The 24,794-nt window shown below is 34.9% G+C and overlaps 1 protein-coding gene across 15 annotated transcripts in view; it reads right to left on the bottom strand.

Annotated features, from left to right (window-relative positions):
• The window catches only part of nbeaa (neurobeachin a), an 894,135-nt gene that overhangs the window by 379,009 nt on the left and 490,332 nt on the right, over window positions 1-24,794 (bottom strand). For all 15 annotated transcript variants that reach the window (XM_039745777.1, XM_039745778.1, XM_039745781.1 and 12 more), the window contains 3 exons: window positions 19,714-19,778; window positions 15,368-15,476; window positions 4,089-4,255 (listed from right to left, as the gene is read on the bottom strand). In XM_039745777.1, coding sequence (XP_039601711.1) covers window positions 4,089-4,255; window positions 15,368-15,476; window positions 19,714-19,778 — 341 coding nt within the window. The remainder of the gene's footprint in view (window positions 1-4,088; window positions 4,256-15,367; window positions 15,477-19,713; window positions 19,779-24,794) is intronic.

The raw sequence follows: 24,794 nt of genomic DNA, 5'->3' as shown, positions 1-24,794 counted from the left end.
GCAGCACTACATTGTTATTAGGGCAGGACTAGCAAAAGATTAACTTTCTGATTCTACAAAGTGCCAAGTGCCCAAGATGGCCTTGTTGGCCTTTTCTTAAGAGTTGCTGGAGAGTCTCAAGGCTGAGATAAGTCTGGGACGTGGAAAAAATAGCAGCACACATGTAGGTGGCGCTGGAAGAAGAAATGGCAAGAAGAAGAAATGACATTTGCAAACACTAATACACTTGTTATAAAGATCACAAACCTTTTCTACGCCACCTTTGTGCACTATTTGAACTGTAGGCAAGGTGGTGTAAACAAATTCCATTCACAGTAATGACGCAATTGTTCGATTCCTCTCAGGTAGAAATCTTCAGCCTGAGAGTCTCTTTAGAACATTGGACACAGTGATGCTTGATTCAAGTAGTCAACATTCTGTATGCCCACTGAACACATACCTTGTTCACTTTTAATTACTCCTGAAAAAAGACTTAACTAACCCATAACTAGCTCCGATAGTGTCTGCTATCTCACACACTGCCACGTTTTTATTCACCATTACAATCTGCTCCAATGAGATCACATTTTTTTCTTTTATCAATGCCAAAGGCTGGCAAGATCTTTGGTCATCTTCAAAAGATGGCCTGACAAGGTGAGATTCTGCAGTGTACATTTTTACTAACATATACTGTATGAAGAAAACTGGTACTAATACATTTTGACTACGTGAGTTTCTCAAGGTGTATTCTTCTCCCTCTTTACAAATTCAATGATAGCAAGGTGCCTGGTTTTGTTTTTTGGCCTTCATATTGATTTGGACTTGCAAAGAGGAAGCATACACTATAAACCACAAATACTAGAAAATCATTGCAACACTTACAAAACTTACAAAATCAGCATCATAGGATGCCACTTCCAGGTTCAAGTTCAAAAAAATGTTGATCATCCTACACAAATGCTTTATATTAACTGTATAAAAACCCGAGTGAGTTATATGATACTAAAATTAAACTATTCAAAGCTAGAATGGCACCATATTAAAATATGTTCATATTCATTATACACTAAATAATGACAAGAATCAGTAGAAGCACCTAGTAGCAAGCCACATGTAACGTTCTGTTAGTCACCAGAAACCCTGCCAAAGACAGCATTGAAATACAGGAATTCCACAATCAGTAGCCCCAAACCAGACTCGTACGCTAGTAGGTGGCACTCTTCAGCAAGTACTGGTAAGCAATGAGCATCACAACAAGGGTTAATATTTTTAACTATCAGGATATATTTAATGTATCACACCTCCACATAAATCTTTTACCTGAATAACCATATTGACATACACACAATAAAACAATACAATATAAAACTATTTAAAAAAAAAAAACTAAATCCTTTTTGCTGCATCTCTCTTTCTAAAATATAAACCAAATACAAACACTGTAAACACACAAAGATTTATGTTGCATATTTCACTGTTAATAGCGCTTTCCACTGTTTTGCTGTTCTCTAGTATTGTCCTTGCTCAATTCAACAGTTAACTCATATGCATGTGACTTATTCAGTACGAGTCAAGCATGGGAACTGCATAAAGCCATGGGATTTAAATTGCCTTAAACATGAATTAATTAAATGTGTGCACACTTTCACACATGGTTTAAATCGGAATCACAAATTAAACCTTACAAATATGTGTTTAGATTCTTCTTTCTTTTTCGTCTGCTCCCGTTAGGGGTTGCCACAGTGGATCATCTTCTTCCATATCTTTCTGTCCTCTTCTTCTTGCTCTGTTACCTCCATCGCCTGCATGTCCTCTCTCACCACATCCATAAACCTTCTCTTAGGCCTTCCTCTTTTCCTCTTGCCTGGCAGCTCTATCCTTAACATCCTTTTCTTAATGCTATATACCCAGCATCCCTCCTTTGCACGTCCAAACCAATGTAATCTCGCCTCTCTGACTTTGTCTCCCAACCGTCCAACTTGAGCTGACCCTCTAATGTACTCATTTCTAATCCTATCCATCCTCGTCACACCCAATACAAATCTTAGCATCTTTAACTCTGCCACCTTCAGCTCTGTCTCTTGCTTTCTGATCAGTGCCACCATCTCTAACCCATATAACATAGCTGGTCTCACTACCGTCCTGTAGACCTTCCTTTTCACTCTTGATGATACCCGTCTGTCATAAATCACTCCTGAAACTCTTCTCCACCCTGCCTGCACTCTCTTTTTTCACCTCTCTTCCACAAATCCCATTACTCTGTACTGTTGATCCCAAGTATTTAAACTCATCCACCTTCACCAACTCTACTCCCTGCATCCTCACCATTCCACTGACCTCCCTCTCATTTACACACATGTATTCTGTCTTGTTCCTACTGACCTTCATTCCTCTCCTCTCTAGAGCATATCGCCACCTTTCCAGGGTCTCCTTAACCTGCTCCCTACTCTCACTACTGATCACAATGTAATCACCAAACATCATAGTCCACGTGGACTCCTGTCTAATCACATCTGTCAACCTGTCCATCACCATTGCAAATAAGAAAGGGCTCAGAGCCGATCTCAGATGTAATCCCACCTCCACGTTGAATGCATCCATCACTCCAACTGCAGATCTCACCACTGTCACACTTCCCTCGTACATATCCTGCACAACTCTTACATACTTCTCTGCCACTCCCGACTTACTCATACAATACCAAAGCTCCTATCAAGGCACCCTGTCATATGCTTTCTTAGGATATGGGAGCAAAATCAGATTCCCTAGAGAAATGCCTCACTGAGACTGGTCTCTTATCTTTAGCCAAGTCAGAAGTTTTCTCCTATTTTGCAATTCTTTGCATGTATTTATGAGGGGGAATTGCTGTTGTTTGTTATAATATTTCTGAGCTTCTGTCATATGCTAAATTTACCCTTTGGGGCAAATAATCAATCACTAAATCTATCTATTTATCGATCTACTGTATCTATCTATCTATGACAGTCTTCATTTTGAAATTAAATTAGCTTTAAGTTACTATGTCCAAACATTATTCTGAATTACTTTGTGCCTTTCTTGTTTTCAGTTTTTGGTTAATTTGAACGCTGCAAAATATTTTAAAACGTATTCCTTATTTTTTAATCAATTATTTAGAAATTAGTAGTAGAGAAGGTCTTTTTAAAAATGATGTTAATTTAATTAATAGTAATAACAGATTCTAGCAAACTGTTTACTTTTTGCTATCTGAACTATTATTCATTTGATCTAACTGCCATTAAATTGTATTTTAGATTTTGCAATAAATATGACACTCTTTAAATTAATTTTACAGTTTTAGAAATGTTTTCTTATGGGGACCACTTTATTTTAGCTACTCTAGATATACAAATAGTTTAAGGACTAAAAGGTTCTGGTGAATATGCATTCAGAAAGCATTACCAATAATAAAATACAAAATACAATAAATCTCTGCAGACATCACATCTTTTTTTTAAATCAACTACCAATTTGTAAGAAGGATTTCTAAATTCCTTCCATCCATCAAGTAGTAGGCATTTGCCTCTTTTTTGATGGTGACACACTCTATCCTAAAAAAAAAACTTACTTTATTTTATATAGAACCTTTGTAACGTGAACAAAACCCCATAGTGATTTACATATTCAAAAGGTATACTTTATACAATTAGAACACAAGCAGGTAAAATGATTTTTATCAGGGTCACACAGTGAATCAAAGGTGAGGACGGAGCTGTCAAATTACAGGTTTAAGTACAACATTTTAAACGCTATAAAATAAGCACATAGTTTTACATAATGGATGGATAAATGGGTGATTGCCTAAAGTAACATAAGAAGAGAGAAGATGGAAACTACAGTATACATCTCTTATCTTATGGGACACCAAGCAGTCAAACTGTTGCCAACCACTGGGGTAACAAAAAATTAAATTTATTTAACTGATAACATTTTAAACTACAGAAGGTTGCTTTGTTTTTATACTATGTATTTTCATAACAAAAAAGCTGTGTAACCTGTCAATCTTTCAAAATATATTCTATATATTGGATGCTACATAAAGCATGTACAGTAATTCAATGATCTATTCCGACATATGATCACAAGCTTACCTCTGAGAGAGCGTACCCCAAGCTCCGTGCTTGTTTGTTAAAATGTTTAGGATCTTCTGCTTTAGCTGATTAGCTGTCACATGATCCCTGTGCTTTGCAGCACTTATGAGATGGTCACACATCTTCTCCTCTTCTCTCCTGTCAGCAGCATACTGTGCGCAGTTGGACTGTCAAAGAAATCAACACAAGAGTGGGCTGAAATGTTTACCTGATTAAGCAATCAAGGCACAAAAGGAATTCTTCAAAAACAAATATGCAGCAAAAGGTCAAATGACAGCTAAGACTCTAGGTGAAAACAATAATATCACTGAAGAATAATTAAGCATAAGAAACAGTAATAGAAAACAACTAAACAGACACAAATTTGCAAAATGTTGTCAAAGACATTAACCATTGAGGAATTAATTTTATAGCGCGGTGCACATGTATTTTAGCTTATTTTCTTGTAAAGTAATTTTAGGAAGATATTTTATTTCTATTTTATTTAAAGGAAACTCCCATTTTGTGCTTTATTTTCTAAAGGTGCCACAGTCTTGTTTATTGTTGTGATTCAGGGCCCAAGTTCAAGAAAGCATGAATCCTAGGCTTAAAAACTCAAAATAATATGAGGAATACACTTAAGGGAGGGGAACCATTAAAGAGTCAAAATACACAAATTTATTACTATTAATGTATGTAATATTAAATAAAGAGTCAAAAAACAAACCAAAAAATGTAAAATGTTCCAAAATAAAAAAAAACTAAGTGAAACTAAATAAAAAGGAAAAGTAAGTGAAAAATAAACTATACTAAATCTGCAGAAAGAAATCCATCCATCAATTATCCAACCCGCTATATCCTAACTACAGGGTCACAGTGGTCCGATGGAGCCAATCCCAGCCAACACTGGGCGCAAGGCAGGAAACAAACCCCAGGCAGGGCGCCAGCCCACCGCAGGGAACAAGAAATCATAAAAAAAAAATATATATATACAAATGAAAATGGTCAAAGACAAAAGCAAGACAACACAAAAGAGGAGCAACACAACAAGAACAGCCTTGCTACCTGTCGACACCATCTAACCCCTTTATGCAGGCCTAGAGCACAGGCAGCCTTAGCAGTTGCAATATCAGGAGCAGAAGGCCCCAGCTCCTAGAGCTCAGCATATAAACAGCAAAATATTGACACAAATGGAAGACAAAAGAAAAATACAAAAAGATTAATAAACAAGAAAATACCAAATAAAAAAAAATTCAAAAAGAAATGAAACAAAAACATAACTGGTAACATAAATCACTAAATAATTCATAAAGCACAATAGAATTAACAGAGAAAGAGCAAAACATTTAAGCCAGGTATAGTATTGGTATCCATTGGCAGTCATGTTACGCAGTGACTAAACTTTCTCTATAAAACATGGAGGCTTACAGTGAAAGTCTCTTAGCAAAGGGAAGATATACCACAGGTATTTCTCTGTTTGAGTGCTTCAACCCTGTCTTGTACTTCCAGTATTCTTTTGAACACACCTTTTATATAAATACCATTAATGGCGGACTGCACAATAATGTGCAGTGAATACACTTGTCTTGAGCATTCATAGTTTTCATCATCTTTCTCTGTACGTTTAGCATTCATTTGCTCAGAGGTTGATGCGCTTGCTGCTTCCTGAGCAGCTCTTCTTTTCTCCACCCTAGCGACCCGCTTCTTCTCTTCTTTCGTTGGCATCTTTTCGCATTAAAACTGATTAAGTCAGTGTTTGTGTTGCAATTACTTAGTACGTTTTCCTTGATTTTTCAATTAAGCTGGCACTTAAGTCTTCAATCTGCCTCAAGAATGATTTAAGATATGAAGAGGTAGGGGGAAGTGATGGCGAAGGTGGTAGGGGTGAGAACGGTGCCCGTATGCACGCGCAGCACGGCAGCCCTGCTGGCCGCTGCCGAGAGTTGCTTCTACAATAAAATAAAATAAAAACAAAAAGAGGAATAACTTTGGAGGTCAATTGTCACCCAAAAGCGGATAGTAGACGTCATGTAGTACATGTGTACCAAATTTCAGGTCAATAGTTCAAACGGTTTGCATGCTACAGGTGACAAACGAACAGCCACAGTAGCGTATTATTTAGGAAGATTATCATTTCTGATCCATAAAAGTCTAACGTCTCTTTGTAGATTCACTTCTAAAACTAGCTTACATCTCTGTTTCTCTGAACTAACACTAGAATTACCAGAGCCTACGAAAAAACTCGTAATTCCGTCCCACCTTAAATCGCTTCTTAAAATCGTTCACAGCTCTCCACCAGCGTCTTTTGTCATCTAAATGTGCTGATAAAAATCAGGCTGCAAGCAGCCGGCTATTCCATCCCCCCACTGACTTAGAATGGGCACAAACTTCTCCCAGCTCATGCCTTGATTGATTATCTGGGTGTGAAGTGGAGTTTTAGAGTGGAAATAATAGATCATTATTTGGAACACACGCATTTCACGTGTGTTCCGTTTCTGCAGTAATCCGTGTAAACACATTTTTAAAACAGAAACGTTTTTCATATTGTAGTAGTAAATGACAAAATGTAAGCATAAACTATAAGTCGGTGGGGGGATGGAATAGCCGGCTGCTTGCAGCCTGATTTTTATCAGCACATTTAGATGACAAAAGACGCTGGTGGAGAGCTGTGAACGATTTTAAGAAGCGATTTAAGGTGGGACGGAATTACGAGTTTTTTCGCAGGCTCTGGTAATTCTAGTGTTAAATAACAACACTTAAGATAACTGGAAGTGTTTACCTAAGTCAAAGTAATTTTTGTGTTTTGCTTGGCTGCTTAGTGCTGAGCCATCTTACAAACAGTGCACATATGATAAATGCACTGCTAATGACAATGATCTCAAAATGACAGTGTCCATGTTAAAAACAGAAAATATAACAGTGCTGTGATGATTTAAGAAAAAGTAAAAATAAATAAACACAGAAAATTACATTTCTAGAATAAGCTGGCTATACAGAAGGATAGAGACATATTCCAAAATGCATTCACAACAAAATGAATTGCTAGTTTGATTTATTTTAAGGTTACTGTTTTCCTTTGGGCACATACTGTAGACATAATTTGTGTGTATGGCTGTTATGATGCTGTGCGGATTCTAGACATGTGATTCATGTGCCACTTCATCCTTGACTTCATAGTAACCATGATAAAAAAGACAGACACACACAGCAGCAGCAGCAGCAGCAGCAAGTATCCAAGTTATTCAAATAACAATGTAAAACACAACAAAAGAAAACAAAAAACATATTACTGATTCTTAGGGTTTTGAACTGTATTTCTGATTTTGATTGTCCTTTTGGTTTGGTGTTCTGGCAAATCTTTTCTAGCATAATGAGGCTGTCTATGACTAAATAGTCTCCTAAAACCGTAGTTTGCCTCTTACAACATGTATAAGGTCAGATACAGCCAGAAGTCTCCCATATTTACAGACAAAGAGACAGTTTTGAATAACTAAAAAGCTAAATACGTATGTTTTCGGGATGCAGGAAGATGAAAGAATCCTGGGACAATGTCCAGGCAGACACAGGCCTTATTGCCATTTTACTCACCATTTTAATATAGCGTTGGTTAGAAATACAATGTGTTTTACACACAATATATACAGATGCCTGAACAGCTGGCTACAATAATGAAACTTATTCACAAAGTAGAACTGTTACCAATTCCTGCCTTTTTTTGACATTTTGTTCGATCTTTCTTCTCACGTAGAAGAAATTGGGACTAGAGGATTTTAACCAGAGCAGCAGAATGTATAGAAAATTGTTGCACAAGGACAGAATTATCTCTGAAATATATTCAGAGATGTGCCTGTTTACGTTAAATCCTAGCTGGGATACAAGTAGGATACATAATCCATAATACATTGTACATGCTACATCAATGACTAACACATAATCCAAAATAAAATGTAAGACATGACTGCAGAAACCCTCCTAATGTGAATACAATGTATTCAAAATACCTTCATGTAAGTTGCATATTCTGACATTAATTTTATATTGTAACTACAAATAATAGCTGGTTTATAATTCAATTTTAAAATGAAATGAAAACAGAGAAATTCAACCAAAAAGAAATGTATTATAGTCATTTTGGCTTGATGGAGCATATTAGATTAGTTATATAATTAAATTCCACAATTTTGCTATTTTAATGAAATCCCAATAAGGACAAAGTCTAACATATTCAACGTAACTTACTGAAATCCTTCTAATCCAGAGTCATGGGGCAAGCAGAATCTATGCCAGCATCACTGAACGCAAGGCTGGATGCGGCCCTGATGGGCTGATAGTTCTTTGCATTCTTAACATTTCTGAAGAATCTAAATATTTAATGTTTATTTTAAACACAATTAAATGAAAATTTCTGTATAATAGTCATGGAAGTGTCCACTAAAACAATGGCAGGAAAAAGGTTAACTGAAGCCATGCCTAGTACTACATCTAATGAAAAGTTAGAAATTACTACAATAATTTAAACGAAGGATTATTTTAATACATTAAAAGTAAAAACAACTTAAATATTCATTAAACTTGAACCTTTTGTCAATTGAGGTCCAGGCTCTATTTACACTCACTAGCCACTTTATTAGGTACACCTTGCTAGTACTGGGTTTGAACCCCTTTTGCCTTCAGATCCGCTGTAATTATTCATGGCAAAGATTCAACAAGGTGCTGAAAACATTCCTTATGGATTTTGGTCCATATTGACATGATAGCATCATGCTAGTGACATGGTCAACAACAATACTCAGGTAGGTTCTGGCATTTGGAACCAAGAAGGCAAATGTGTGCTAAGAAAATATCCCCCACACCCTTATACCACCACCACCAGCCTGATCGCTTGATAGAAGTCAGGATGGATCCATGCTTTCATGTTGATGATGTCAAATTCTGACCCTACCATCTCCATGTTGCAGCAAAAATCAAAACTCCTTAGACCAGGCAATGCTTTTTCAATCTTTTATTGCCCGATTTCGGCAAGCCCGTGTGAAATGTAGCCACAGTTGCTTGTTCTTAGCTGACAGAAGTGGCACTCTGTGTTTTCTCCTGCTGCTGCAGCCCATCTGCTTTAACGTTCAACATGTTGTGCATTCAGAGATACTCTTTTGCATATCTCGGTTATAACAAGTAGTTATTTGTGTTACTGTTGCTTTCCTATCACGTCAAACCAGTCTGGCCATTCTCCTGTGACCTCTGGCATCAATAAGGCATTTTTGCCCAGAGAACTCCCACTCACTGGATATTTTCCTTTTTTTGGACCTTTCTCTATGAACCCTAGAGATGGTCATGTTTGAATTTCCCAGTAGATCAGCAGCTTATGAAATACTCAGACCAGCCCGGGTGGCACCAACAACCAGACCAAAGTCACTCGGTGACTCGGTTTGAATTTCAGCAGGTCATCTTGACAATGTCTACATGCCTAAAAGCGTTGTGTTGCTGCCATGTGATTGGCTGATTAGATATTTGCATTAACAAGCAGCTGAACAGGTGTACCTAATAAAGAGGCTGGTGAATGCATATTGAGGACCTGGTCAGGAGGTCAAAACACCTAAAAAGATTGTAAATAACACCACAAAAACTAATAAGGTGTAAATGGTTAAAACAGCCAATGATATCAAGATGACAGGAAAAGGTGTTAAGAGGCACATTTAAAATTCTAATGTTACTAGCAGTTTATAAGATAAAATTAGATTTCATGTCATCTTGAAGGGATATTTTACTTCACTTTTAGATGGGATAAGATTGTTTTTTGTAAGGCCTTTGGGGAATTTCACTAATACTGAGAATCTAATTTGCTAACAGCAGCTGTAAGTTAATTGAATTTCTTTTTTTATATTTGAATTCTGTCAGATATTATATGACAACATATTCTTCAAACAGCAGCTAACTCAATCTTTAGTTGTCATCTTGGATTATCATGTGATGCACTGATAAATATCAAATGTTATTTATCTTTTAAATTATATGACGCATATACCCTGACAACAACTTAATTGTGAATGCATCTTTATCTGAATCTTTAAATCTTCAGATCTAACACTTGTGCTGGCCCTATCAAAAATATCTGCAGCCTACTCACCCTGACAAATGATATTAAAGGTTGTGTATTTTTCCTCCTGACAGTCTATTGCTTGGTGTTGAATAGTTTATCTCTGAGGTCAAGAGCCACTGAAAATAGTATATAAGGCTGATGTTTGAAGATGGCTGTTTTTCCAAGATAAGAGGTCCCTCATGCAGCTCACATACGTTATAGTTTTTCATGTTCAAGAGAATATTTTGTTTATTAGATGACTTGCCTCTTCTAGACCTAATGTACTCGTAACATTAAAAAATAAGCCTCTAGCTAAGTATCAACTGATCAGAAATGGGATAAACTGATGAATTTCTAAACATGCAGAACACTTTCCAGTATTTATACAGGTTACTCTTTTCTAATGACTGTAAAATGATTAGAGAATGAATGTGCATGTGGGGGCATCAGTGACAAGAATCATTATTGTGTCATTTTGGATTTTAGCTTTCCTTATCCTCATGACACAAACCTAGCAACACAATACAAGAACACTACCCTGCATTACAGCGTACTGACTTTGAACTCAAGAGAAAGTGCAATGAGGAAAGCAAGCAAGTCTGTGTGTCTGTTATTGAAATTTAAACAGCTAAAATAATCAGCCAGAAACATGGATCTCCAAGAGCATGGGACTGGTGCTAATATAACTACTATCATTAGATCTCACCTAACACATTGCTTGATCAATAAACATCTGTAACACAGATAGAGGGAGGTGAGAACCTAGAAGGTCAACAGAATTTTAAAAATGGACTATTTTAAAGATCAGACATTTGGAAAATGTAATGTGTGCATTTCCCTCATTCTCCCTGCTTCCCCTTACTATTTACACTCTATATACATCCATCCATCCATTGTCTAACCCGCTGAATCCAAATAGGGTCACGAGGGTCTGCTGGAGCCAATCCCAGCCAACACAGGGCACAAGGCAGGAACCAATCCTGGGCAGGGTGCCAACCCACCGCAGCTCTATATATATCACACATAAAAATGGTGTATTCAAAAAGTATTCTGACCCATTCACTTTTTGAACTTTATTGTGTTGTAGATTTAGTTTTAAATGGATAATTCGCCATTTTTGCCCATCAATCTACACTACATATCCCATAATGACAAAGTAAAAAGATGTTGGAAAAATTTTAAATCAAAAACTGAAGTCTCTCATTCATTTAAGTGTTCAGACCCTTAGCTGTGGCACTCTAAATTGTAGTCAGGTTCATCTTTAATTATCCTTCAGATATGCCCAGAACCTGATTGGCTTCTACCACTGGCTAACTAAATTGAGTGGATATTGTTGAGAAAGGCACAAATCTGGGCATTTTAAGTGCCCACGATTCACACTACATGTCACGACAAAAACCAAGCCATGATGCGAAAGGAATATAAATGTTATTTAGGAAAAATATTATAGAAATGTATTTATTTGTTTATTATCAGATCTGAGAAAACCTTTCTGATTTATGTTATTCTCTGATATTCTAAATTTTGACAAAGAAATTTACTTGAATTATTTATTCTAAACAAATAAATCAAAACAAATAGTCAAACAAAAGATTAAGATTATTACATAAATATTGTGTAATGGTGTATTGTGTGCATTGTATTTCTTGATGAGCATTGGTTGTTAGCTGTCATGCACACAAACCCAACCCATACAGCTAAAGAGAAAACCAAACCTGTTTGATTGTGCAGGAGCAAGTCGAGGACTAGATCGACAGGGCAGGTCATGCAAATAGAGTTCTATCTATCTATCTATCTATCTATCTATCTATCTATCTATCTATCTATCTATCTATCTATCTATCTATCTATCTATCTATCTATCTATCTATCTATCTATCTATCTATCTATCTATCTATCTATCTATCTATCTATCATATAATGGCTTATCTATCTATGTCTGTCTGTCTGTCTGTCTATCTATATAAATGAGGTAACAAGAGCAACAAATTTTTGACCAATAAAGTAAAACCTATACTGTATATTGCTGTATTCTGAGAAATGATGATATTGTCAAAGTGTATGCCAATGATCTGATGACATTTGACACTAACCAGGGACCAGCATGCCTTTGTTTAATTGAATGTTTGTGACTTGGACAGTGCTTGAACTTTTACATGTCACAAAAAAAAGGAAAATTCTGGTATGGCCACATGACAATTTTCATATGAAAAAAACTCCACTGCTACTCATTTACTATCGAGAGTTTTAGAATGTTTTTTACTTACTTGTGTAGTTTTAGTCCAGTTAAATATAAACCCGCATTAGGATATGACTGTTCTGCAGTGGCTTCACCTATTGATGTGCAGTATATCAGCAAAACAACAACAGACCACAGTCTTACTAAAAGGTCCAGAAAAAGTGGGATAAATGCAAAAACCTTATTTGCTATTTCAAGATACCCTGACATTCCGACACAGCTGTGCACTTCCAAGAACTTTAATATGGGTTCGCTAAAAAATAGAGCATTAAACAATAAGACTTTACATTAACAAACCTTTTAGTGAAAGGAAAACAGACTTTCTTACATTGAATGAAATGTGGCTCAGCAGTGACGGCGTTGCAGTGTTAACTGAAACAGCACCTCTGAACTACAATTTTGTTCACCAAGGTAAAAAAAAGATGGCTATTTAGCAAGCGTTTTCTCAAGCTGATCAGACTGCCAAGATACCACTTTTGGTACTTTTGTGCCTTTTGAGTATCTCTCGTACTGACCATTTATAGACCCTCAAAATATAATGCGTCCCTTATTGAGGAGTTCTCAAACGAACTACAATGGATTTCTAATTGTAGGGGATTTCAGTTTTCAGGTGGATATTCAGTGTTACACATTTGCAAGAGAATTTTACTTTTTGCACTCTTTTGATCACTTCAGCAAGCGTACACATAAGGGAGAACACATGCTGGATTTAGTCATTTCAAATAAATGAATTAAAAGCTAGCATGGGGCCGGTTGTGGATATCAGTACTTCTGACCATGTGTGCATTCTACTTGACGTAGAAATACCAGTATCTAGAATCAAATAGTAGCCTTTTGTTGAAAAACACTACTTTATGCATCTCTTATGTCTAAAATTTGCAAACATTTTCAATAATCAATCTAAATCTAGTGCGTGTCTAGCACAGTCAACAATGTAACTAGCAAGGATGAATGTTTTATTTTCAAAGGTGAGAGCTACAGTTGACATAGTGGTCCCTAAAAATATTGCTAAGAAATCCTCCAGCATTAAAATACCCTGGAAAACTCACAGAGTGGCAGATCTTAAGCGAACAAGCTGAATGTAAATGGAGAAAAATTGAAAAATACACTATGAAATATTAAAGGTTTACTGTATATAGCTGAGTGAAATAAAGCAGTTTGTCTTGAGAGGTAGTCCTATTTTTCTAAGTAATAAAAGGTGATGCTCTTCAAAGCCCACTTCAGCCAATACAATCCCTGCTGGATACTTTCAGTGAAACTTGTGATGCTTTTGCTACATTTTTTAAACACAAAATAAAGGATGTTATGAGTAACATAATATATCCCTTCAAAATTAATCCTTTTCACTCCCATCATCCTCTTTTTAGAGAATTAAACTCATTCACTGAAATAGGTTGAGAATATTTTTTTCAACTTAAACCCTCCACTGGGCAGCACAGTGGCATAGTGGGTAGCGCTGCTGCCTCGCAGTAAGGAGACCCGGGTTTGCTTCCTGGGTCCTCCCTGCGTGGAGTTTGCATGTTCTCCCCGTGTCTGCGTGGGTTTCCTCCCACAGTCCAAAGACATACAGGTTAGGTGCATTGGCGATCCTAAATTGTCCCTAGTATGTGCTTGGTGTGTGGATGTGTGTATTTGTGGGTGCCCTGCGATGGGCTGGCGCCCTGCCCGGGGTTTGTTTCCTGCCTTGTTTCCTGTGCTGGCTGGGATTGGCTCCAGCAGACCCCTGTGTTAGGATATAGCGGGTTGGATAATGACTGACTGAAAACAGTGTTGTTCAACTTTGAAAGTCAGTTTCTAGCTACAACCAGCCAATGTCAGGAAACAGTATTGGTAACCTCAGATGTTTTAAATTCAAACAAATCTCTGTAAGGCTTATGAATTTTTTACCATAACTATATTAAAAGTAAAGTAAGGCTATTATTATATTTCTGTTTAATAAAAACGTAAACAAGTCCATCCATTTTCAAACCAACTTTTATTTCAATTCAAGCTCATAATATAAATTTAATCATAAAAATGCAAACTTAGAAAACTAATCTGTACAAAAGCAAGGTAATGCAAACCACATGTAGCATGGAGGGTGGCATGGTGGTAGTGCTGCTGCCTCGCAGTTAGGAGACCTCGGATCACTTCCTGGGTCCTCCCTGTGTGGAGTTTGCATGTTCTCCCCGTGTCTGTGTGGGTTTCCTCCCACAGTACAAAGACATGCAGGTTAGGTGCATTGGCGATCCTAAATTGGTCCTAGTGTGTGCTTGGTGTGTGTTTGTGTGTGTCCTGCGGTGGGTTGGCGCCCTGCCTGGGATTGGTTCCTGCCTTGTGCCCTGTGTTGGCTGGGATTGGCTCCAGCAGACCCCTGTAACCCTGTGTTCGGATTCAGCGGGTTGGAAAATGGATGTAGCATGGAATTAAAAAATGAATTATAAATTATTATTAACACTTTATAAAGTGTATTACACAGAAATATAAGATGAAAACAAACACAATAGTATAATTAAAAGTTATGTTAATTTTACTTTACATAAATCTCTTACCCTTCAATGTAAATGAAAAATCAGCAATGTGATTACTTTGTTTCAATGACTGTAATAATATTATTGGTAAACTATATTTAATTAATATTGCAATTCTGCTCCAAATTATGTTTCAAATATCACAATCAAAATAAAACATAATTATTGTATTAAAAATGGATTTTCACTTTTCATTCTGCACTTTGAGGTATTTTATTTCTGTTTTTTATCTCATTTCTTTGATAAAGGCATTTCAAGAAGTCTATAAAAGTTTTTTTATGGAACTTTGCAGGGGTGATAGCATAGTAATCTTAGACTGTGTCTGACATTTACTAAAGCTTTTAACAAGGTGGACACATTCCATACCGAAACACCATATGTTTCCTAACAATACTGATGCCTTTACTTTAAATTCTGGGTGACTAGTGACTGAAAACAGAGTAGTAGTTAAATAGAAAGAATTAAAAACCAACTTACCTCAAACTCTGCATGTTTGTGGACATCTTCGGCTCTCTGCCTGTTCAAAATGAATTCGGCCTCATTCGCCACGCGAACTATGTGGTCTTTCATAGCATGACAAAGAAGTCTTCACATGGAAATTGAAAGATAATAAAAATAAATATAATTATATCAAATGCTATTTAATTTATTTTATATATATATACAGTATATATATATATATATATAATATATTACATTTAAATATAAAGCACACATGAACAGCACAGAGATGCAATGAGTAGCACCACTGTTTCACAGTACAAGAATCTGGTTTCATTTCAAAATGAGGTGACTTCTGCACAAGATTTATACATTCTCCTTGTGTTTCCATTTTCACATTGACTATATTTTGTTCTCACAGTCAAATACAAGCTGTTTGGTTCTTTTATAGCATTTAATGTGCCTGTTATACAGTAAATGCTTAAGTGTCCTTTATCCTGTCCAGTACTGATTCATGACATTTGACTGTTGAAATTGAGGTAGGCCTCAACTTTCCTTAACTTTCCTTATGCATGCATGTTTGTAAAAGGTCTTTTCTATTTGTTTTGAAAATACAAATTTCAATTATATCAACAGTATAAGAGTTACAGTATATAATGTCATATATTAGAAGGTTCAGTTCAACTCAGTAATGTACTTTTATTGACAAAACTCAACAAAATTGTGTACATTTATAGTGAAATACATGGTACTTCAGGAAATGCTACCAGACGTTCTTTCATTAACTCTCAAAGTTTGACATTTTTCTTCTTATATTGTACTTTGTTAATATAAATCTATTTTATATTGTGCTTTTTCGACTATCTAAGAATAAGAAATGCAGTAGGAAGACACACATGTACATACATATAGTGACAATGTGCCAGGCTGTAAAGTGATGTCAGGATAAACAGAAATGCAGTAGGATGTGAATAACTGCTAAAGCACTGTATATCTGTTAGGTCTAAAATAACAGGAGTTCATGAAGGTAGCTTGAGTAACAAGCTGTAAGAAGGCTGTGTGTTTTGCACATTGTTAAAGTGCCCTGAAAAGAAATTCTTCATAAATATAATACCCCTAAAAGAGTATGTGGAAAGATTCTCCAGACTGCCAGGTGGCAGAATAGGGCTAGACATAGATTACAGATGGATCAATCTACAATGTTATTGAGAACAGATGGTGCTGGAGACAACAAGGGTGCCTTACCCATTATATATATATATATATATATATATATATATATATATATATATATATATATATATATATATATATATATATATATATATATATATATATATATATATATATATCTATATATATACATATACAGAATATATATGTATATATAGTGGCGAGTGGCTGGGGTGGGTATCCAGCCGGGTCGCCTGGAAGAACCAGGAGAGGGACTACGCCTCCTCCGGAATGCAACAATTTTATATCACGTTTTAAATTGGGCTTATTTTAAAACCTACATATATATGTTTGGCATCATTCTTTTCAGAATTTATCAAACTTTAATGTCATTTTGTTAGATTTTCTGATTCTTATTCCATTTTTAAATTATAAACTAAAAAATATCAAGAACTCACATCCCGCGAGACGAGACTTTGTGCCAAGAGATTTAACCATGCCCGGGGCCGGAAATAAAAGACAAAGAGTAGGAGAGCTGCTGTACAGACATTTTTAAATGTTCAAAGCACCGTGCAAAATGCAGATCACGCAGGATGGCAACAGCAGCAGCAAACCAGCAGCTGATTGAACAAAGAGGAGGTAAAAAAAAAAAACTGTATGTGTTTCCCACCATTTAAAAGTGGGTTTAAGAGGAGCGACTGCATCTCCTTGAGATGCTTTCAGCCCCCCCTCTTTAAAACACGAGTGGCAGAGACACGAAATGGATGGTGCATAGCACAGGTCTTTAGTGAACGAAGGGAGCAAATTCCCTAGTATATATATATATATATATATATATATATATATATATATATATATATATATATATATATATATATATATATATATATATATATATATATATATATATATATATATATATATATATATATAGTACTGCGGTGGGCTGGTGCCCTGCCCAGGGTTTGTTTCATGCCTTGCACCCTGTGGTGGCTGGGATTGGCTCCAGCAGACCCCTGTAACCCTGTAGTTAGGATATAGCGAGTTGGATAATGGATGGATGGATATATATAGCATATTGGATCAAGATTGCAAGGATTCATGAGGATATTCAGAAGGAACTGAAAGAGGAAAGTCTCAGAAATTCCTATGAGCCTAAATAGTAACATTGGAATCGTATGTAAAGTCGTCCTATTTTGAGAGATCCTTTGAGTTTAGAGGTGGGCAGTGATACAGGACAGCAACTCAACTTCCTAAATGAGATGAAAACATTTTTGGGGCTCATATATAAGCCACTGTACTTTACAGGTTAAAACCAACACCACAATAACTAGCCCTTAGTTGGCAGCTGGAGTTTTCATTATATGTATCAGTTTCTTTCTTTCTTTCTTTCTATTCAATATTTACTCTTTATCCTTGTGTCTTTTGTGTTAATAAATTATTTTTTTTTTATAAGAATAACTTTTTTGGAAAACACTGTTCTGAAATTATATTGCATACAGAGGTACACCTACCATTATTAGTTTTTATTTAATGTATTATTATTTTTTAATCAGGTTCTTAGGATTTGTAATACTGGTAATATAAGTAAAAATGTGTAGAGCATATTTAGCTGTGCACACTGAATCCAAGGACTTGAGAAACGATTTATAGACCTTATATCTAGGTCAACTGGCTGCCCAACTACAGTCTACACTTTTCTTTAGTGAATGTCTGATGTTAAATTTGTTATTTTCATTGTTAATATCTGCCATTCATAGTTATTATTCCAAAAGCAGACAGAGAGACAGTCACAGATAGACAGATGTCACAGTAAACAAAATTTTAGTAAAGGATTTGTTATTTAGTAAATTTCAATTTACCATATTACATTATGCACACTAAAAAGTGTTCTGTGAAGACCATCTTAAAAAGAAAGAAAGAATTACTAATCCCCCCAGCCAGCATGTGTTTGGATGTCTGAGTACATAAACAACACCTACTTTATGCCTTTTTCAATATAAAAACTGAATGGACAAGGATTAGAATCAAGGGCTCAGGGGCTACAATATATACTTATTGTTATATTATGTACTGTATATTAAAGCCATTAGGTAGAAAAAGCTTCTGGTTTCTAAATTTCTATTAAGAGATGTAATTCTAAATAGTTGGAAACATGTGCTTGCTGTTTTCCTTTTTGAAACCTAACAAGTTCTCACTAGACTTATTTAGAAGATTTCCTTTTTTCCACTGATAGCTGAATTTCAATTTTCAGTTCCTTAAAATACAATTGCTATTATGTTGAGATTATAGGCAATTTTACACATCATTAACCCTGCTTTGTTTTAATTACTGAAGAGCATTGTTGTTTCCCTACAAATGATTCAGTATATAATTTCAGTATGTCCCAGAGAGCATTTTAATCTTTCAGCACATTCATCAACTGTTTATGTCCTGTTAATTGTTGACATTCACTGAATTACATTTTTAGTCGTAGATAAATGAGTTTAGTGTACCTCACAGTTCAAATTAAAGCACTGCACAGATTTAAATAAGAGCCCAGAAAATTTTAATGAGCAGAAACCACAGCTTTACATTTCTGTATTATTTTAGTTTTTTTGTTTTTAGTTTTTTTTTTTTTTACAGCTTTTCTATTAGCATTTCTTTCCTGAAAAAAAAGTCATCCTTTTATTTCAGTCTTTGGAAGTCTATAAGCAGTACAATTAAATGTATAAATACATTTGTGGGTTTTTAAAAAGGAACAGACATTAAAGGCTCTGTAAATTATCATGAGTTTAGTATGAAATGTGAAAAATGTAAAAAGATTTATACAGCCCAGTATATACGTGGATCCCTGCTGCAGATTTTCACAATGGCGTGATAGAATTTCCAGCACCCTGGACAGCACCAAGTGCCTCTGCTCATGCAGATCCTTTGTAGAACGGAGATAATGCCATTAATGTAACAGGAATGGCACATCTTGACAGATGGAGCACCAGATGGATCTGCAGACTGTGCTCCCTCTGTCCTCAGTTTTAAACATTGTCACTGATAATGCCATGAAATAGTATGTAAAATAAATAAAACAATTGATCAAGTACATCTATTTTTTCAGACCCAATTGCTTCATTAGAGGTGTAAAAAACACTGAGAATTTTTGGCAAAATGCAAGGACATACGAATTGACATATTACATTGGAAAACACCGAAAATATTGTCAGAATAATTACCTTCCTTCATTGATCAACTCTATAAATGCAAGGCCTGCATTCTTTTGTATTGAATTCTGCCATTCCTAAAAATAAAAGAAACCAGGAACATATGTGAATTCCTTTTTTAATGTATTTCAATAACATTAAAAATACTTCTATCATTGTTGAAAGGTTGATTGATTTAAAATAGTAGTTCACCTAAAAGATAAATAGGAAATAAATACAGATGTTTCTTTTTAACTGATCTTAACTGTTACTTAAAAAAATAATACTTATTTGAAAACCAGAGAGCATTTCAGGCATCTGCTTCATTTATACTAATTACTTTCTTTACATTCTCTCATTAAAATTTAAGGTATCAGTGGATAAAACATTTTCCCATTTATGATCTTTTAACAATTTTAAAAGGCTTAGTATATGGAAAATTGACTAATACATTGAAATGTTTTTCAGAAATATGGTTCTATTCAATTTTACAGAAAGGTAAGAAATGCCTGAGAAGCGTATTATAAGATAAAGAGGTATGCATGCATGTGTAGTAGCACACATTTCATATACTGAGGATGAATTTTTAGCTGAGAATTGGTCTCGAGAATGAGAGCTTCACGACAAGCCTTACAACTCATATTTTGAAACTTACCAAATGGGAAAATAATCTGAATAAGACGCATATACGTAATGAAAATTTAATATAAAGAAAAGCAGGAAAAAAGCCAGTTACTTCACAATTATGTTTTGAATGTATATCTAACAAAAATATCTAACAAAATACTGATAAATAAAAAGTAATACAGAAAAGAAGACACTTAGGAATATGACATTTTATGGCAAAGTAACCTTTTAAGTCCTCTACCATTACCCTTACTTTTGTGCTTTACAGTGTAACCTAATACATTTCACGACTCCCTTTGAAAAAGCCAGAAGCTTAATGACATCTGACTTACACAGAAAAATGTGTAACCAACAAAAAACAGAAATTATAATGTCACTTTCAATTATGTACTATATGTGTTGTGTTGTAAGTATGTGACAGATTTTAGTTGAACCAGTAAAGAGGGACTGAAAAAGGATGTATCCATGGATTGAAAATACATATGTTTTAATAAAAAGAAGAAATCTCTAGTTTATAAACAAAGTTAGTCAAAGTTCTGTATTAAAGACATTTAAACTTGCAATCATTTTTCTGAAAAAACGCATTAAAAAATCCCACGTGTTCCTATTTCAAGTACTCAAATGTGGACCTTGTTTACTAAGTGCCATAAAAATGAAGCGTTCACTGTGGGGGGGTAACAAAACGTGTTCTACATCTTTAAAACATACAACAGGAAATAAAAAAGCTGAAGATCTCAAAATGAAAGGCAGAAGCAACAGGGAAGTCAGAATATTTCAGTAACAATTCTTCATCATTTGTACTATGTTTTGTCAACATTAATGCATACTCACAAACTCCTTACCACAATGTTGCAAAAACAATTGCTTTACCACAATATTAATGTAATGTGAATGAAATCTGCACATTAATTTAAAACATTAGGAGCGCCAGAGCTAGCTCCAGCATGCTAAACAAAAACTATTAAGATGTACTATATAGTGCTGAGAATTGTAATACTAAGTACTTTGTCAACTTCATGTTAAGATTATTTGTTAATTAACGATTGTTTTCCAAAACTCCTCTTAATGAAATTGATAGATATCCGTGTTTGTTAAATAGTGATTCACTTATCCTTGTCATTATGTATAAAGAGCTCTCAACGCACTTGTCTAGTGACAGACGCTGTGGACGGACACATTATACAGCAGAACCATATAAATTAAGTCAAGATTACAATTGTTTTTACTAACGGATCCCTTTATTCAATCATTGGAGGAATTTTCATCCCGTGAGACATTTGCTGGTGGGATGCTATTGGTTGACAGCAGCCATCCTCTCCACTGCTGGATCCCCTACGCATTGGCTAAAGGGGGTTATAAAAGTGCACTCCACAGGATATCCAGTGCCATGGAGCATGCTTTAAGAATTTGGAAGATGCAACATTATGAGTTTCATTGCAGTGATTCTGCACTGTAATTCATTTGTAATTAGGCATTATTACATTGGCCTTTCCGTGTAACTCAAGAATGGTATGAGTAAGTGCACAAGTATATTTACGATAAGAATGAACAATGCGTGCTTACCTACGTTATGCTGTTGCTGTTACAACAAACAACCTTAAATTTTGTAGATTAGAGGTTATAGCATATTTACACTTCACTGCATAGAAGTGTGTATTATTTAATTATCAAAAAATGAGAAACACATAAAACTGTTTGGCTGATTTTGCAAATGAAATATATTTATTAATGATGGTGAAAACAGGTTAAAAAAAAATGAAGAAAAGGAAGTAATTATATGAAACTACTACTTTTCTTTGTAAACTCTATTAATTGTTTTACCATGTCAACTGTCTACAAGGAAAACATGTATCAATTAATTCTACACACAACATATTTAAATTTAGAAATGTGTTGTAAGTTCACTACAAAGTATAAATTGAGGATTGTGGCCAGTTGCTCTTGAATGAAACTTCTGTTAGTTACCCTGGAAACTAAGGGTTAGTTACCCTTCTGTTAGTTACCCTGGAAACTAAGGGTTAGTTACCCTTCTGTTAGTTACCCTGGAAACTAAGGGTTAGTTACCCTTCTGTTAGTTACCCTGGAAACTAATGGTTAGTTACCCTTCTGTTAGTTACCCTGGAAACTAAGGGTTAGTTACCCTTCTGTTAGTTACCCTGGAAACTAAGGGTTAGTTACCCTTCTGTTAGTTACCCTGGAAACAATGCATTTTGGTCAGCGGCTTTTCCATTTAAAACAGTTGCCTCCGTGCCAAAGGTACAGAGTGTAAGTACATGCTAATTCTTAAATGTAGGCATATCTTACTGCAACCCTGATACTTCAAAATAGTCCCTTTGTCATCAAAACAATAATCACAGATTTTTATCTTAAAACACCTATATTTTGATACAATTATATATAAAACTGACATTTAAACAAATTCTTCAATTATAAAATAAATTTTCATAAAATAATATGAAATTTAAAAACAGAAATTAACATCAGTTGCTAATTCAATATTGGGTTGTTTCATAATAAGAATAAATATTTATGTAGTGGGCCTGATGATTTTCAATAAATTCAAAAAATAATCTGTGCATTATTTTTCTTTATTTATAATAATTACGATTCACAATGTTGCAGAAGTACATTTAAAACCTCTATATACAGTATCTACTATTCATACAAAGATACATCTTCACATATAATATACCTACTTTAAGTAGTGTCATATGCTAACAAAAAAATAAAAAATAAAAACACTTCTAAAAACTTACAATGTTTTTGTCTTGAATGATTCACCTTCAGCAATGTTCAGGTGACTTCATCTTACTTGAAGAATATTTTTTTTGCCTAAATATTGAATTTTTAGTTATTCTTGGCACAGACACTCTCATAGACATAGTCGACATCAAGTAGTTGGCAGTTGCAGGACACATTCAGAAATACCCAGAACAATTTAGCATTGGACGTTTACTAGTCTCTGAATGGTTAAAGGTATACGTCTACTTCCTAATCAATGCCATTGCATATGACAAGGAATAAGCCTAAAATTAAAGCATTGTCAGGATTCAAAGCCACACGTTTGACCTAATAGAAAAAGCATTTTCCTTATTTCAGCCATACTGATATCAAAAGAAGAAAAAAAAGAAGAAACAGTGTGCAAGATAACAAAATTCTTTCTTTGCATACATGAAATAAAGCATAGGATAATCGTATCAAGATGAAAATATCTTGAACAGGACAACAGCAGCCATCCTCAAGCAAGCAGCACTTATGTATATCTGTCTGTTGTACATCCAGTATCTGCTATGTAAGAAATTCCTGTAAGGAATCACTTTAACTATAATAAATTTCATAAAGTGATAAAAGCTGGGTCCTCTGATCCACAGATTACAGATTACTTTTGAAAGATAATAACTTGTGAACTACTCAATCAATATAGGTATGAATATAGTTGTGTCAATGATCATAAAGCTTCATAACTGTACAGGCTTGCTCTTTATCTTGAATCAGTTCATTTAGATCAATCAGTAAATAATCCATAAGCAGAGATTCAATGATAGAAATTGGCAGCACTACACAACACAGTTACATAGGGAACAGCAACTGGTTTAAGTTTAAAAGCGCGTTGACTTTTTCCAGACTGTTTAATGCACTGCTAGAGCATTCAACTGCAGTATCTGCATTTATGGATGATAAAACTATTAATGAATACTTTGCTTCTTTATGTGCAAATAAGACAGTTGTTTCTTTTACTAAATTGTATTTTAAGAAAGTGAGACTTATTTTTATGCTTTACAAATATTAATAAAAAACATTGATTTGAAATCCATTTGTGCTTTACTGACCCTGCTTAGACTAGTGTGGGGTTGCAGCATCCAGCAGAAGAAAAAGAACCAACCCTGGATTGCGCGATAGTCCATTGCAGACTAAAAACACTAGCACCTTTATTTTTTAGACACAGAAAGAGAACTCAAACACTTGGAAAGATCTACACAGAGAAAAGGACAATGTGCAAGATACACAGATATAATGTTCAGGCCTGGATTCTAATAGAGGTCTACTGTGCCTCCATGCACTCTGGTTCCAATTCATATACAATAAAACTTATACTGGTGAAGTTGTATACAATATACCTATATAATAAAACTTATTATTTCAATACTAGCCCAACTACTAATATGAATCCAATTTTTATCATCCTTAAAAATAATAAAATAACATTTGACGTTTACTTTTTATTAGTAATTAAGCAACTCTTTTTTTTTTTTACTAATTAGCTTACAAGTTTTTTCTATGATGCAATGCCTTATTGAGGAATAACCTTCATTGCAAGTTATTCAACTATCCATATGAACTGAATTATCTGAGACATATATTTGCAGACGTTTGAAATATGATACCTCATGTAAATGTAGCCCATACTTTGAACTTGGGCCCCTGGCAATGGAAAATTTATCCAGGAGCTAAGATAAGAAAATCTGACATCCTTCTAGCATTTAACA

This window comes from Polypterus senegalus, chromosome 2 (genome assembly GCF_016835505.1).
Source record: "Polypterus senegalus isolate Bchr_013 chromosome 2, ASM1683550v1, whole genome shotgun sequence".
NCBI lineage: Eukaryota > Metazoa > Chordata > Cladistia > Polypteriformes > Polypteridae > Polypterus > Polypterus senegalus.
The sequence above is the reverse complement of the archived record's forward strand: the minus strand, read 5'-3'. Positions and strand labels throughout refer to the sequence as shown.